The sequence below is a fragment of the Calonectris borealis genome, chromosome 3, assembly GCF_964195595.1.
Source record: "Calonectris borealis chromosome 3, bCalBor7.hap1.2, whole genome shotgun sequence".
NCBI lineage: Eukaryota > Metazoa > Chordata > Aves > Procellariiformes > Procellariidae > Calonectris > Calonectris borealis.
Window position 1 is genome coordinate 18,751,300 of NC_134314.1, and position 14,841 is coordinate 18,766,140.

The window sequence follows — 14,841 nt, forward strand, 5'->3', positions numbered from 1 at the left end:
AATTAGCTCTAGAGATAACCAGATTCACTCTTTCGGCTAAGCTGCGAGACGATGAGTCAGAAATTGCGGTTATGCCCAGAAGTGAGGCAGCAGATCTCCAGGCCACAGGCTGCGTTTGCTCTGAAGGATGGAGAGGCAGATAAGCAGAGGGAGTCCTACCATAACAAAAGCACTTTTCTTTAGTGAACGTATAGCACTGAAAAGTCACTAAGAAGAATCACAGGAGACACATTCATTTAAAATATCTATTGAAATTACAAATTAAACTCTTCAATATGATTCAAAGTACAAAACACAACATTAAAAGGCATTCAACAGCTCTTTTATACATCACAGTGTTAGTGGCACAAAATGTACTTACATTTCAAATACATCAACAGAACTATTTTTACGCTGGTCAAATACGTTATTTATACATACGCATGACTCCTTCATGCTTACCCCTATACAAGTTTAAAATACATCCATGACAAAATGATCAAGAAAGGTTCAGTTATGTACCACGTACCTGTACTTAATGTTCCTGGAATTCTTACAAGAGAGATACACAAATCAAAGCAATAATGAAGACCACAGGGCTCTAAACACAAACAGCATGCCTTACTTAGTATCTAAGTGCGTTAGCAATTAAGCACTGATGCAGGCTTTTTTGATGTCTTTAATATCACTGTCATCAAAAACCATATTCTATCTGCTTTCCTCACGATTTTAGATTATGTATGTGAAATGTACGAACTTTGGTTTTAAAAAAAAGCAAACCTGCATAAAGCTTTATGCATGCTGCACCTCACTGCGATGAGGAACGGCCTGTATTAAATATATTTATTCCTACACAGTAAAAGGCCTACAGATGAAATGCACAAAACTTCATTTTTATTTTCCTGCCCATATCAATTTTAAACTGAAAGCACTTAATCGTTTTCTGATCTATGAATATTTTATCCTGTCAGCTCCATAAACAAGAGAGCTTTTCACTGAATTTGATTGTGTTTCCTGCATGTCAGGAGATCAACTGTCAGCTGAGAGTTGATCCAGTCAGTTCTTATTTGGGATTTTGCCTAATTCGTAAGCCGGAGTATTTGAGGAAAGATCATGCTGCTTGGTATATGGGGGAAAGCATCCCAAGTTCCTGGCATGCTAAAGTCAGTAGTAGGAGGTTTCAGGATGAATGCCAACATGAATAAAATTGAAATAGTAACATAAAACTACAGTAAGCATTTACATGTAATCTTTCATCACAGAATTTCGAAGAGCTTCAAAACCAATGAATTTGCCCTCACAGCCTTCCTGTGAGGTAGGTAGACATCGGTCCATCCATTTAAAAGATGGTTAAATTGAGATAAGAGGAGATCAAGTGACTTGTCCAATGTCACGTGGGGAAAACTCAATGCTGCTGCCATTGCAGTCGGTGCAGGCTACGCTACTGTCCTCTCTCAGGACTGACTTCAGCCCAACTAATGAATGGCAAGTCCAGGCAGAGGCAAAGCCTCTGGAGTCTGGACTCCACACTCGGTCCCATGCTTGCTTTACCGAACAGAACATGGAAATGATGTACTGCTACAAACTCCATTAAAAACAGCATCTAAGACAATGCAAAACTCTAAATAATAGCAATAATACCATAAAAAAGCAACAGAAATCATGCAGTGCATCTTATTTTTCTGGTGAAAATCAAAGAAGTCAAAGCTGTTGTAACAGAATTTCATCTAAAAGCAGCAGACAAACATTCGTGTTTCCTTGGCAGGGGGTTTAAATGTCAGAGTTTAAAATAATGTATTTACAATTCAGTTTCAGGGTATTAAATGTCACACTATCAATATAAGCTGTAACATAAAAACGCCCCAAACTCAATACGTCACCGCCAGAAGTTGCTACTTTGGAAACAAAACAGCATTAAAAAAAATAAACAAAACACAATACCAAAAAAATCCCCGAGAAGAATACAGATGGAATGACATTTAGCAAACCTGAAAGAATTAGGTATTTGGTAAATATATGTAGGCATATAGTCTATCCCAACAGCCAATATGTGAAACAAGAGACATGTCATAAAAATCTCCAGTAGCAATTCAAGTATGTTGAGATCGGAGACAGAGATATACTGACAGAAGTACATGGTCTTCTGATTATATATAATGCTACCTCTGAGCGTTAATTATAAACTATCATTAAAAATGTCTGTATTTGTAAGGACTTCTTTTTCTTTCCCTTTTTTTAAAATCTGGAAATGCATTAATTTTGACATTGATTATTAACTGGCCACACAGTACCGTGGAAAACTCAAGTTTCGCTGTATTGCGACATAAAGGCCGCCCCTAAGAAAGGCACAGAGAAAATAAACCTCATACCAGGACACTCCGGTACTGTTAACAGGCCAGTGCACCTCTGCTGTTCCCTATCATCCCAGTAGTAGAATTGGTCATTAGAGCCACTGCCACATACAGCAAAATCCCTTAGTGCTCCCTATTAGAAAATTAACAATCCATGAAATCTTTACGTCCTTTTGTCCAGTTTTTCTTTCTCCAGTTAAATAGAATTACAGAGCCAAGGATGAAAGGTCATAGCTTAAGCTTACCTCCAGGAAGCTGTCCTTCGCAGAAGGGTTTCCATTATCCTGCACACTGAAGCTATGACTCAGGACAAGCCAGGTGCTCGGCTTAGGGCACCTCTGGGGAGATGGACTGAGCTGCTGCCAGAGCCAGCGTGAGATAACTGCTTCACCGCCCGCTGAACTCAGCACTGCTCCACACACCCCTTGGGGGCTGGCAAACAGTGATCGAACACACTATCCAGACTTCCCTACAGATATTTTTGAACAACTAAGCAATTTTTAATAACAAAGATAGCTAAAATACTCAAAATACTGTGATATCACAAGTAAAGATCTGAACTGTGCATTACCATAAACAATCTGAAGATATCACAAGGAGTTCAGACTTGCTGGAAACCAGCTATCCTTTTTCTTCACGTTACAATGGCTGAACTCATTAAAATCAAGCCAAGTAAGTGAATTGCAGATAACCTCCAGCTCCCAGAGCTAAAATCTGTGGTTAGATACAGTCTGAATTTGGATACCATTAAACTTGGAAGAAGGGGGAGGAGAAGAACTTCAAGAGTAGTTTTATAAAAAGACAGTGGCCCTTTTCAAAATTGTACCCTACAGTCTTTTTATTTAACAGATAGACAGTATAAAACGAAAGATAATAAAGGAGTCAGTTCCTTACGCTTGAGCTATGAAAACATACTCCCAGCCTGTGACAGCAGCCAGAAGCAGTTGCATTTAAGGGTCTTAATACATTTTCAGTGCAAAGTTATCCTGGCTTCAACATATTCATCCATCTCAGTACATTGATAATGCACAGAAATAAATGATGATGAAAAAACCGCAGTCAAACTTCAGTCCACAAGCCATTCAAAAGAATGTTTTCCTTCAGTACTACACACAGACGTACACATTGTTTCAGATGCTTCATTTTCATGGCAAGAAGTTATTAGTCAAATTCTTGTAGGCTTTAAAATCAGAGCAAAATGGTTTTCAACAAAATATTTCTAAAGAGAAACTACAATGATTAATAGTATGTTGACTAGCACGCTTTGCTACCCTGGAAACACAGCACTGTGAATTCCGCAAAACTATCAAATCAAGTCAAGTGATTATTTTTCAAATGAAAACTTGTTTCGTCACAGCATTGTTATTAACAGCATACACCATACATCATACAATATTAACTCTGAAAATGGGCTAAGTAGTTTAAATGTAAAGTACAACTTCCACAAATATCCCAGGTATTTTTATTATTAACTACAGGGATAACCCTGATATATTTTTATACTTAAAAGGAAAGATTCATTGATAACCCAAGAGTCTGCTAAATAGTAAAGTTAGTCCTATATTTTTTAATAATTGCCCTAAAGACAGAAGCAAGCTATCGTGAACTTCCAAAATATTTCAATAGCACAGCTATTTACACATTTGGTTTAAATAGGATTATATATATCTCTCTCTCTATATAAAAAGATTAAGATACCTGGATTAGAAGTTACATAGCCCTGTAAGTGTAGCAGAACCCTAAACAACAGCAAAAAATAACAATTCAGAAAAACACTAGTGGTCCAGCGGTAATCAATACCATCAATGCATTTTTAAAAGAACCTTGATTAGATAGCAGATTTGTGTCACCACTCAACCTTACAGCTTTATCAATTCATTTTTAAAACGTAGCTTTCAATCAAACAAATTTCTTTTAAGATTTCAAAAAATTCCTGGAAGGCAACAGGACCAACTTTGTCCTTTTAACCCTCCCCAGATTTCAAGAAAGGCATAGGATGGCCTATATGCACCTTATTGATTTTGTTATACTTGGAAAAATAGGTACTAAAAAGGACATTGTGATGGCTTTAACAAAAACAGATGTGTAATAAGAATGGTAAAGTCACACTAAGTTGACTATCTGATTTAAATGATAGGCAACTTAAATATATAGACAACAAATTTTGAAGCGAACAGATATGTAGAAAGTTTAGATCTGTATGCATTTTTAGCTTGTTTTGCTGATGTCATTCAGCACAGTTCCCAGTCCACCAGCAGGGCATCAGAAACTTTTTGCATTTTTTTTAGCAGTATCACCTCTTCATTTCAGATAGCTACCTGGGTCCATGGTCTCCCTTTAGCACCAAACTTGCCTTCCATTACCCTCCTCGTCTATTATCAATTGATCTATGCAACAGTAGTAACAACAGTTCCTGGAACCAAGACTGGGTGTCAGTGAAAAGCAGAACGGGTCAAGTAAGGCTACAGCAATGTAAGTGCAAGAGGGAAACATCAACAGCAACAATAAAATCAAAACACATGTTGTGATGAGTCCAATGTTCTCTCAGTCTAGGTAGGTAGAGGGTCATCATCTCCTTTATTACATTTGCACTTGCAGCACAGAACAAATGGTGTAGCAAGTAGAAGAAAAGGGGAGGCCACCAAAAGTAGAAGACCAAATCCTGCAAAAATTCCTACCACCTGCAAGAGAAAGGAATAGCATTGCATTAGGGGTAACAAATGTCTAGATTCTGCTGACACCAGTGCATCGTCAGTGTCCTTCAAAAGGATTTCAGCAAATGCCATTGACCTTACCAGAGCCAGGACTTCCCCCCAAGCGTACGCTACAGTCAGCTCCTGCGATCGGTAAACTTGAGTGAAATCAGAGAGCCAACGTTCATGTTTCATTGCTCCAGTCAGGACCGTGCCACACAACTCAATTCCATCACACAAAGTGATGCAGATGGTTATTTGCCTTTTTGAGTTTTGCTATATATCTCAAAGAACTAATGAAGCAACTGACTAAATACTTTTTTCTTGATCAAATCTAAATATTAAATATCAGGATCAAACCCACAAGAGAGTTAGAGACTCCCACTTTCAGGTGCTCCCCTTTTTGCTGCAGAAAGCTCCAAAAAGGATCAGTCAAAGTTCTGGTGTTGTTTGTGGAGAATCTGGGAAGACTCCCACAAACTTCCCACCAGCAGGAACAGGAGCTTGGGAATCTCAGCCACAGATGACAAAGACTATAGACTATAGGAGGACTTTGCATGTGCCAAATGGCTTTTTGCAGTCAGACCTGAGCTCATCCTGCTGCTTCAGGGGACATAACCCAACCCTATCTAAAAGCATTTTTTTCATTGACATTTAGTGATCACCCTCTTCCCAGCATGGGCAGAGGACCACAGGCCTACCCATCCTTCAGTGTACCAAACTCTGTTAGTTTCTACAGAGTTTAAATTTGGAAAATTATTAAAAAAACATTCAAGTTGAGGTTCATTGCCTGAGGAAGTTTCCCATTTGCCATAGGCAGCTGAAGAGTAATGCTGCAACAATATGCCCGCAAATTATTTGAGAAAATAATTCAGATTTATTCACGAGAGTGTCTGTGAATAATTTCGAATAATGAAGGCAGGAGTGGAATGCTAATCTGCTAGCAAAACCCCACAACAGAAGGCAAAAAGAAATTAGAGTGCAGTACTCATTACGAATTCTTCTAGCCAGGGCTAGATAAGCCACTTCAATTAGCTGGCAAATATTTAATTAGCCATGGTATAGACGGGATCATTTACTAGTACTTTTGTTGGCCACGGACAATTTCTCGTTCTGATTACTATGTATTTCTTTTTGCAATTCCACTATCCAGGGATTTTCAGAGGAGGGGCTGAGAGGAAAGGTTGGTTGCGGGAGATGGCGCTGTGGGACAGCAGTCACCACCCTCAGACTGCCTCCTTCTATGCCAAATTCTTTCAATCTTGGCTTTTGGCTGTCCAGGGATAAGGAGCTTAAAGTTCCTTGCCCTAACAAATTTATTGCCAAGAGCAATTTCTTTTTCAGCTTCAGAGGTGTACACATTTCATTACTCATTCTTTTTTTGGAGGTGCTGACAATCTGATGCAGCTTCCATTTACTAATCTTTGTATTTATTTACTACAGATATAAACCAAAGCTAAATCCTCATCTCCTTTAAAAACTGTGAGCTGCAACTATTGCCATACTGCTCTTTGGAGACAGCACGCCCTTGCCCAGCTCTCTGCGGCCAAGACTAAGAGGGCACTGGTCAGACAGAGCCAAGCTGGAAGTTAGCAACGCAGTGGACCCGACTGACTACTGGTAATTTTTATGAGATACCTATTTACACCTTCCTTTCAGCCTCAATGTGCCATCGAAGAATTCATTAAGTTTCATTTTGTTTGTCGGGGTTTTTTTTGTTTATTTTGGGGTTTTTTTTAGGCTTTTTTGTTTGTTTGTTTTTTTAAACAAAACTGCCTGCTGAGTATTACTTACTCATTTTCTACTTGGTTCTGTTGCTTCTGAAGAAGTTGCTGCCCTACTCAGCATCAAGCCATTCCCTCTGGCCAAAACAAGTATTTTTTTTTGTTTATCCACAAACAACAAAGGCTCACCTCAATTTGCCTTGGATAAATACTGAAAGGAACTTAACATAAGGAAACAATTGCAACATTGATTTGGCTTTAGTGGGTTTAGCAGAATTATAACCTGATTGGTGGAGAATTATCACTTTCTTTCTCAGCAATGACCAGAACATCAAACATACTGTCTATCAAACACATTTGCACTAACTGCTGTGGCTAAGAACAGATTCCAAATATCACATTAATCACCTCATATCACAGGTATATCAGGAAAGCATATGTACCCACACACTTCCTAAGATACCATTGGGTAAGCCACACAAACCCCAGTCCATAGCTCAGGCACCCAGGGGTGTACGTGGAGGGAGAGGGGTGCGATCCTTCTCCTCTTATTTCAGTTTAGCTGTTTGTCCAGACTTGGGGTTTATTCTCAAATGGAAAGAAATCTGTACTTCACAAAAAGCATTTCATCTCGAGCTAAAGTAGGTATTTACTGGCACACAGTTAATTTAGGAAGAGATGACTCAGGTACCCGGATGTCCCTGTATCTCTGAAGTGACTGTAAAGGCAGTAGATTGGACTAAGTCACACATTGGCATTTATTTTGAATGCATTAAGTAGTGCAGAGAGCTCTTCCACTACCAGCATTCATGCTGGGTCCACCAAGACTGGATCTAGACTACAAGAGGTATCCCCACACTCTTTGTAATTGTCAGTTTGAATCTGTGTTTGGAACTACTGGGCTACCTTCTACATGAATGAGTCAACTGGAGTCCATAGCGAGATACTGAGCATACTCAGGCTAATTCCTTTCCATTTCTGGATCTGGAGCTAAAGATCCCTTGCAGGATGAGCTCCCCTGTTGATAGTATGGATGATGGCAACCCAGTTTGTCCTCCTTGTTTACTGAGAACATACCATGTTCACTTAACTGGCTCTGCAAACGCAGAGTTCTCAGTTCTCTTGGCTTTCTGCCAAGGAGTGTCTTCTCTGGGAGAGCTACCCGTTCCTCTCCAAGCTACTGCCCTCTTTAAATCTGCTATGAAAATTAGTTACCATTTGGCACAGAATTTTACCCTAGGGTGTTAAAATGAGTAAGGCAAAGGAAGGCACTATGACAGCAGTAGACCTGTACAGAGCTTTTAAAGATCTGAACTTTACCTGTGTTCTGTGCCAGATAACAGATGCCCTGGAGTGTCCCAGCTTATTTCGACAAGGTCCTTTGTCATAGTGTATAAGGAGAAAATCATCCTACAAAATATTAAATGAAAAGGTAGGTAATAAACAGAAGTACAAACTGTTCTTCAAGTTACAAAATACTATTTACTGAGAACTTATAACCAGGAATTGTACAGGAAGATCAAAGCTTAGGGAGGTGGATATGGCCAGGTCCAACCTTTCCAAAGTGCTTTGTTTACAGTTAAGTGTCTTCACAAACAGGTTTGTTTAGGATGTGGTATATGTTTATAACGAATTCTTCTCCCAACCTGCATGCTTAAATGCTAGTATGGAGTTTAGCAAGAGGATCCAAGAAGATAAGCTGCCCATTGTATATATTTTACACACATACAGAAAGAGCAACGGAAAATGAATACTTGTACCGCAGACTTCCCAAACTTAGTTCCTTTTATTATTTGAAGAATAAAAGGACAATACAGATTTTTGAGACATGATGTCCCTATCTGTCCTGCCATCCTTTGGCAAACCAGCCAGGATAGCAGGCCTAGTACCAAGGGAACACCGCTTTTTAACTGAGCACGTGAGAAGCCTGTGACTTAAGGACTGTTAGTAAAGCATTCCAATGGGACAAACACAGGATTTGAATAGTCAGAGTAGCTTTCGGGAACCTAAAACATTTCCTTTGCTATTGTTAATGATGCTATAAAATAAAACAGATGACATGGAAACAGATGTTGTGTATTGTATATACTCTGATCCTGGGGCACGATAACAGGCTGATTTTAAAAAAAACATAAACATATGACAGCAGCAGCTTATAGACTGACAAATTCCTGGTGTTAGGACAGGACAACATCATATTCTTTTTCATATGTCAGATGTATTTCTTGTCCCACAGAATATAATGAATGGTAAACAAATCTGACTGCTAGACTCCTGCATGATGACGCATCAAATCTAAAATTTGTCTGATAAACTTCCACAGACTGAAAACATTGCTATACTCATCCTAAAAACTCCTTCAAGAAGGGGAACATTGACAAGTCAGTACTAAATGAAGAATTATTAAAAAAAAAGCAAAAAAACCCCCCAAACTCATGTTAGCTACCATGTAAAGATTGCAAACAACATTTTCATAACATTTTACTTTATAATTATTATTTCCTGACTCACATAGGCAAAATGGTAAGATCACAAAGGTCAGACAAGGAAAACAGAGCATACAAATCCTATCAAATTACCAGCATCAGCTCTGGTGGGTTGCAATCCACCAAGTTGGGCAGAAGCTAGTGAGCTACTTAATTGATTAATGAGACAGCTGGATGGCAAAGCAATGAACTTATAAGCTTCTGGCATGTACTCACATCAAGAGATTCCAGACAGTACCAGCAAAAGGCATGTTTGCAGTTCTTACACATCATTTGGGCACAGCCTTCATCTCGTTCAATGTAAACTTTACACTTTGGACAGCGTTTAATTGGAGCATCATCTTCTTCCATTTTAAAAACTGAACTGTGGGAGAGAGTGAGGAATTAATAAGGTGTGTGGCCATGAAGAAGAGAAGAACTTCTAAGAAATGTGCTAAGAAGATAAGCCTACTTTTTTATTTTTAAAAAAATGAGAAATTAGTACAGATCCAGGTATTTAACTGAGTTTTGTTATTCAGATATTTTGGCTATACTCTATTTTTCACACATATCTCTAGAAAAAAGTGTTTAATGACTACAGCTCCTATGTAAGAGTCAGGACATTTTCTCTGCCACATATTTTACCAACTGTTTTTGTTATCTAGTGATACTAACAGATATTATACAGTTTTCTCTCAGTACATATCAGATGAGCAGCAGGTAGTTCACACCTAAATGCTTTGTAAGTCTAGATCATTTTCCTTTTTCCTCCCTTCTTCTTTCTCAGAAAAGAAGAGGAAGCAATCCCTTGATGGCACAACAAGCCCAGACCACATTCCTTTGGACTGGGACACCAGGTAGACATTGCTTGTCTCTGCCCTCTTTGAAGATCCTCCCTAGGAATTTCCTTCCAAATCAGGAACCAAGAGGTTTTTAGGGCATGCCGTTCTTTCAGAATTGATCTCTTCGTCTCTAACACTGTCCTAATGAGTCATGGTTCATGGGTTAGGGTCAGCACCGCCTCTTCTTGTCTTGCATCACTGTGCAAAACCATAGGATGTCCCCTCATATAGTGGGCACAACACAGGGGAATGTGGAAACACTAGAAGAACACTTACTTCCCTCGAGTAGGTTTCTACCATATGCAGGCTTTATGCACACCAACAACTAAAATGTACCTTAACAAATGACACTTCCTGCAGCCACTGCCAGTGGGAGATACAAGAACAACTGATGGGGAATCAACAGTTTGCTGGAAAACAGGACTGACCCTTGACTGGTTGATTGATTTGCCCAACAGCAGGATAAAAGGACATACACTCGTTAGTCACACTTGGGGCAATAATATTACAGAAAAATGCTTTGAATCCATAAACTGTATATGAAACTCCAAATGCATGGCAGCACAAACTGCTACTGGCACATTATGCTCCAAAATAATGAAAAAACAAACTTAAATGGAGTGAAAAATGAAGCATGAAATAAAAACTAAAAGCAACCAAAATACTAAAGGAAAATAAATAAAGTTTTTTATCTTGCCATGAAGTTTAGTGAGCTTCAGTTCTGGTCAAGCACACACAAAAAGCATATGCAAAAGTTACTATATTTGACCAGGAACTCAAGACAGCATCCTAGCTAGTCATCTGTTACAGCAAAGCTTGAAAGAAGCAAGTTATGAATAGCTAAGTCCAAGGCTGGCCAGGGCTTTAATGACACCTTCAACTGCTATACAATATTTGAAAAAGCCCAAACATTAAGTAGAACACATGCACAACGGCCTTTCTTATTTACTGGCTGCAGTACGCCAGTGGAAACAGCTTGAAGCAGAACTTAAGATCATTGGCCAAGTGTGCACCAGTGGCGATAATTGACAGGGTATCCTAAAAATCACTGTCTGGCATGATGTTACCAACCCTCACGATGTCCAGAATTGCAGCAGCAACGAGATCGTCTCTGAAGGGAAGATCATGAGCTGCCTGGGTATCATATTTTTCTCACTGTGGCAAAAGGGCAGCTGATAGAGGCTCAAGCAGCTCCTTTGTGCTTTCCCGGGAATGGTGGCAAGGAGTGACACTGCCAAGAGCTATCCAGTTTTGGAACACAGCATTAAAGGAACAGGAATGGCTAAGTGAAGGAAACAGTTTTAAAACAAAGTATCAGGAAAATGCCTCTTTACTATTCATACTCCGGTTTGTTCAAAGATAGAGTGTTTTGTTTCTAAATACTTGATCTTTTGCAATACTTTACCTTGTTTCTCCTGGAAGAAAAGAGATTGGCATATTCTCTTGACAGCCTTGACCTGGATGCCAATCAGATTTGCAAGCAGAGCAGAACTCAATGTCACAGGCTTTGCACTGGACCAGCTGAGGGTCCTGTGGGCTAGGTTCCTGGAGCTGGCAAACTGCCTGGCAAGTAGAGGATGGACACCAGGTCCGACACGGATCCAAAAGCACTTCTGTAAAGGGGCATAAAAGAACAAAATTCAAAGGCGGTTACAAGACCGGTCTTCCATAACAAATTATTTCAGCTGAGATTGACTGGCAGGGCATTTGAAGACACACATTTTCAAAAGAAGCCTTTAATTTACCCACTTAGACATAAATCTGGCCTGCTTTGCAAACAGGCACCAAATTAAAGTGAATTTCCCGAGTTTGAATTAATTGCCCACTTTCATTCACTGAACTAAACTTGTTCTGAGAATGAGATGTTGTATTTTTCTTCAGTTGTACTTGAAGTTAAATAGAGCATATAGGATGCAGGTATAACCCATTAGAAAGTGTTTTTACAGTGCCTTGCCCAGTAGGACTCTATTTCAAGTTGGCCTCTGCCCTAATGTAACCACACGATTAACAATAGCATAAGACTGTTACACAGTTTCATCCCTTTCCTGGAGGCTGCCTACTGGTAAGTCAGTTCATGTTTCAAAGCCCACTGAAGTCAATAAACACCCACCAATGACTTCAGTGGTTTCTAGGCTGGGTCCTGCCCTCAGCAAAACCTTACTCTAAGTTCTCTACGGCCACACAGTTCCAGATCCCCAAAGGCACCCTGTCAACTTATATCCTCATAAAAATTAACAATGTTCATGTTGTCATTACACACAGAACTGCCTAGTAATTCTGCACCAGATGCCATCACAGGAGATAATGGTGGCTCCGTAAAAGGGGTCAGTCCACCTCCCCAGCCCTAGGTACTGGTAGTCAACTCAAACAGCAAAGCTCGAAATAGAAGTCACTCCCTCCCTTAGTTATAGAGCAATATAATACATAGCAATTTTCTTTCCTTAGTTTATGCCCAGAACATATGCAATTCTGGGAATCACACAGGCAAGAACAGAAAAAATGTTTTTCATTTTTGTTTGTTTGTTTTTTTTGGTTTTTTTTTGTTTTTTGTGATGACCAAACAATTAATGCACGATGCTACTGCATGAACATGTGCAGAGCCAGATTCTGATTTATGGGATCGCTCTGGAGTGATAGCGTTCCCACAGCCTTGCAATGGGTGGTGTTACATGTGTTACCTCTTTCAAACTGCAGCTTCTTATACCTTTGCATGATTTCTGATGCAACCATGCACTCAATCTGTTGAAGGAAGGAAAAGGAAAAGACAAATTTCCAATTAGGAATAGCAATAATCTAAGGCATTTTCAACAAATGGAGACAAAATATTTGACCTTTAAAGAATTATTAAAAACATATGTTGGCAACAATGGCAGCTGTAACATACAGAGCAAGACACATTTAAACATCCTGGAAAGAAAAGAAAAAAAAAACCTATTTGCAGTAAAAGTGTACCTCATTTTCTTGCAGATGACCTCGCTTTGGGCAGGCAGCATCAGGGCAGCTGATTGCTGTTTCCAGACCTTCTTTGATCAAAAGTTCCACATACTGTTTTAGGCACTGTAAGAGAGCCAAAGACTGAGATAACTATCCCACCAAGAATAATCCACTCAGTGTTTTAACAGCTTTCCTCGGAAAATCTAAAGAACTCAGACTGCTTTGAAAAAACATATACTACTGTGTCCCTTTTACAACCATGGGCGATGCTCACAGCTTTTGCCACGGTTACACCTTTACATTGAAAAAAGTTAATTTCCCCATCAAATAACTCTTCCTTAATTTAAAATACACAGCAAATTAAAACATAATAATGGGGAAAAGGACAAATCAAACAGGGAGCTAGGAGGGGAAAAAAAATAATAAAACACCACCAAGATAAAATTAGATTAACCACATTCCAAAAATCTTTATGTAACTGGAAACCACAACACAGCTTAGTAAGCAGTAACTACCCATAGACAGACATCTGTCAAGCATACCAGAGAGCAAAAGGGAGTGGTGTATCTTGCCTTCTATTTCTAGAAAATAACTATCTGAACTTCATGGTTAAAGATGTATCTTTTCTATAGGAAGGAAAAATGTGAGAATTAGGACTCCCAGAAGAACTACAGTTTCCATGGGGACCGAATAATAAATATTGGTAATACTAATACTTTTCTCCCCTAGCAACCACAGCATTTTACCCAAGTCATAACTGAAAACGTAGCATCTAACACAGTAGTGCACAGCACGACCATCAACAAAACAGAGAAAAAAGGTGGACATTTTAGACTAAGGACAAATTAAGACCAAGCCTTGTTATTCTTGAAGAGCAACCACCCCGCTCCACCTTCACACTTCCCACATCGAGGTGAGAGCTACCGCATAGGCGTCTGCTGGGGAGGCAAGGGGAGCGATGGAGAGAGCGAGAGAGAGATCCTTCTCTCTGCAGATACCACGCAACTTCTACCAGCCTGACACTACACAGAAAGAGCAAACGAGGGTCTGCTTTCCAGCAGACGGGTCACCCTGTGATGTTCTCACCCTGCTTGTGAGCTCAGCTAGCAGTGGCAAACTGGAGACAATTACAGAAAGTAGGTCCCTAACTCTCTGTTACCAGATCTGTGCATAAAGAGTGAGGCTAGACCAAAAGCAGAATGAAATGAAGACACAAAACAAGCTCAGCATACAGCGGGGTGGGAGGCGAGAAGGATTACACGCTCTGCAGCAAGCTGGCAAAACAAGGACTTCAAGTACTATTTCCACACAGAACTTGCAAAAGGTATGCAGCTGCCGCCTCGCCATCCGCCTGGGAAGGCAAAGGGCTGCACCGACCTTGCCGAGTCCAGCGTGCCTAACTGCCTAAGCACAAAGCCGCTTCTTCCTTCCAACCACGCCGTCAAACAGGGCCATCAACGAGCACATTCCCGGCCTAACCCTTTGCATGTGGCTTGTCGCTGCTGAGGTCCAGACTTTGAGTCTACTCGTTCAGCCTCTACTCTTTCTGTTCTGCCTCTCGATATATCTATTCTGCTCCTTTCAGAGACCCTATCACCTATATTAACATTTTAGATTTTACCTCTCGCAGCTTGATTGCAGCAAAAACTTCTCTTCCTGCCCACATAATTTCTGCTGCTGTGGTACTCAGCTTTTCTGGCAGCAGCATGCCACCACCTTGATAGCACAACAAATCATTTCTGTCAGATTCCCCTTCCCTGTGTCTCCTACTCAAACAGAGACAACAGGTCTATTTTTTGGAAAAGAAAAACAGAGACTGGATAATTGATATCTTTAAAAATTTTACATGTGTA

General features: G+C 39.9%; 1 protein-coding gene across 3 annotated transcripts in view; it reads right to left on the reverse strand.

Moving 5' to 3' along the window:
• Window positions 1-227: 227 nt before the first annotated feature.
• The window catches only part of RNF144A (ring finger protein 144A), a 66,014-nt gene continuing 51,400 nt past the window's right edge, over window positions 228-14,841 (reverse strand). For all 3 annotated transcript variants that reach the window (XM_075145112.1, XM_075145113.1, XM_075145114.1), the window contains 6 exons: window positions 13,007-13,111; window positions 12,733-12,793; window positions 11,460-11,667; window positions 9,450-9,597; window positions 8,068-8,157; window positions 228-5,011 (listed from right to left, as the gene is read on the reverse strand). In XM_075145112.1, coding sequence (XP_075001213.1) covers window positions 4,880-5,011; window positions 8,068-8,157; window positions 9,450-9,597; window positions 11,460-11,667; window positions 12,733-12,793; window positions 13,007-13,111 — 744 coding nt within the window. In that variant the 3' untranslated portion in view covers window positions 228-4,879. The remainder of the gene's footprint in view (window positions 5,012-8,067; window positions 8,158-9,449; window positions 9,598-11,459; window positions 11,668-12,732; window positions 12,794-13,006; window positions 13,112-14,841) is intronic.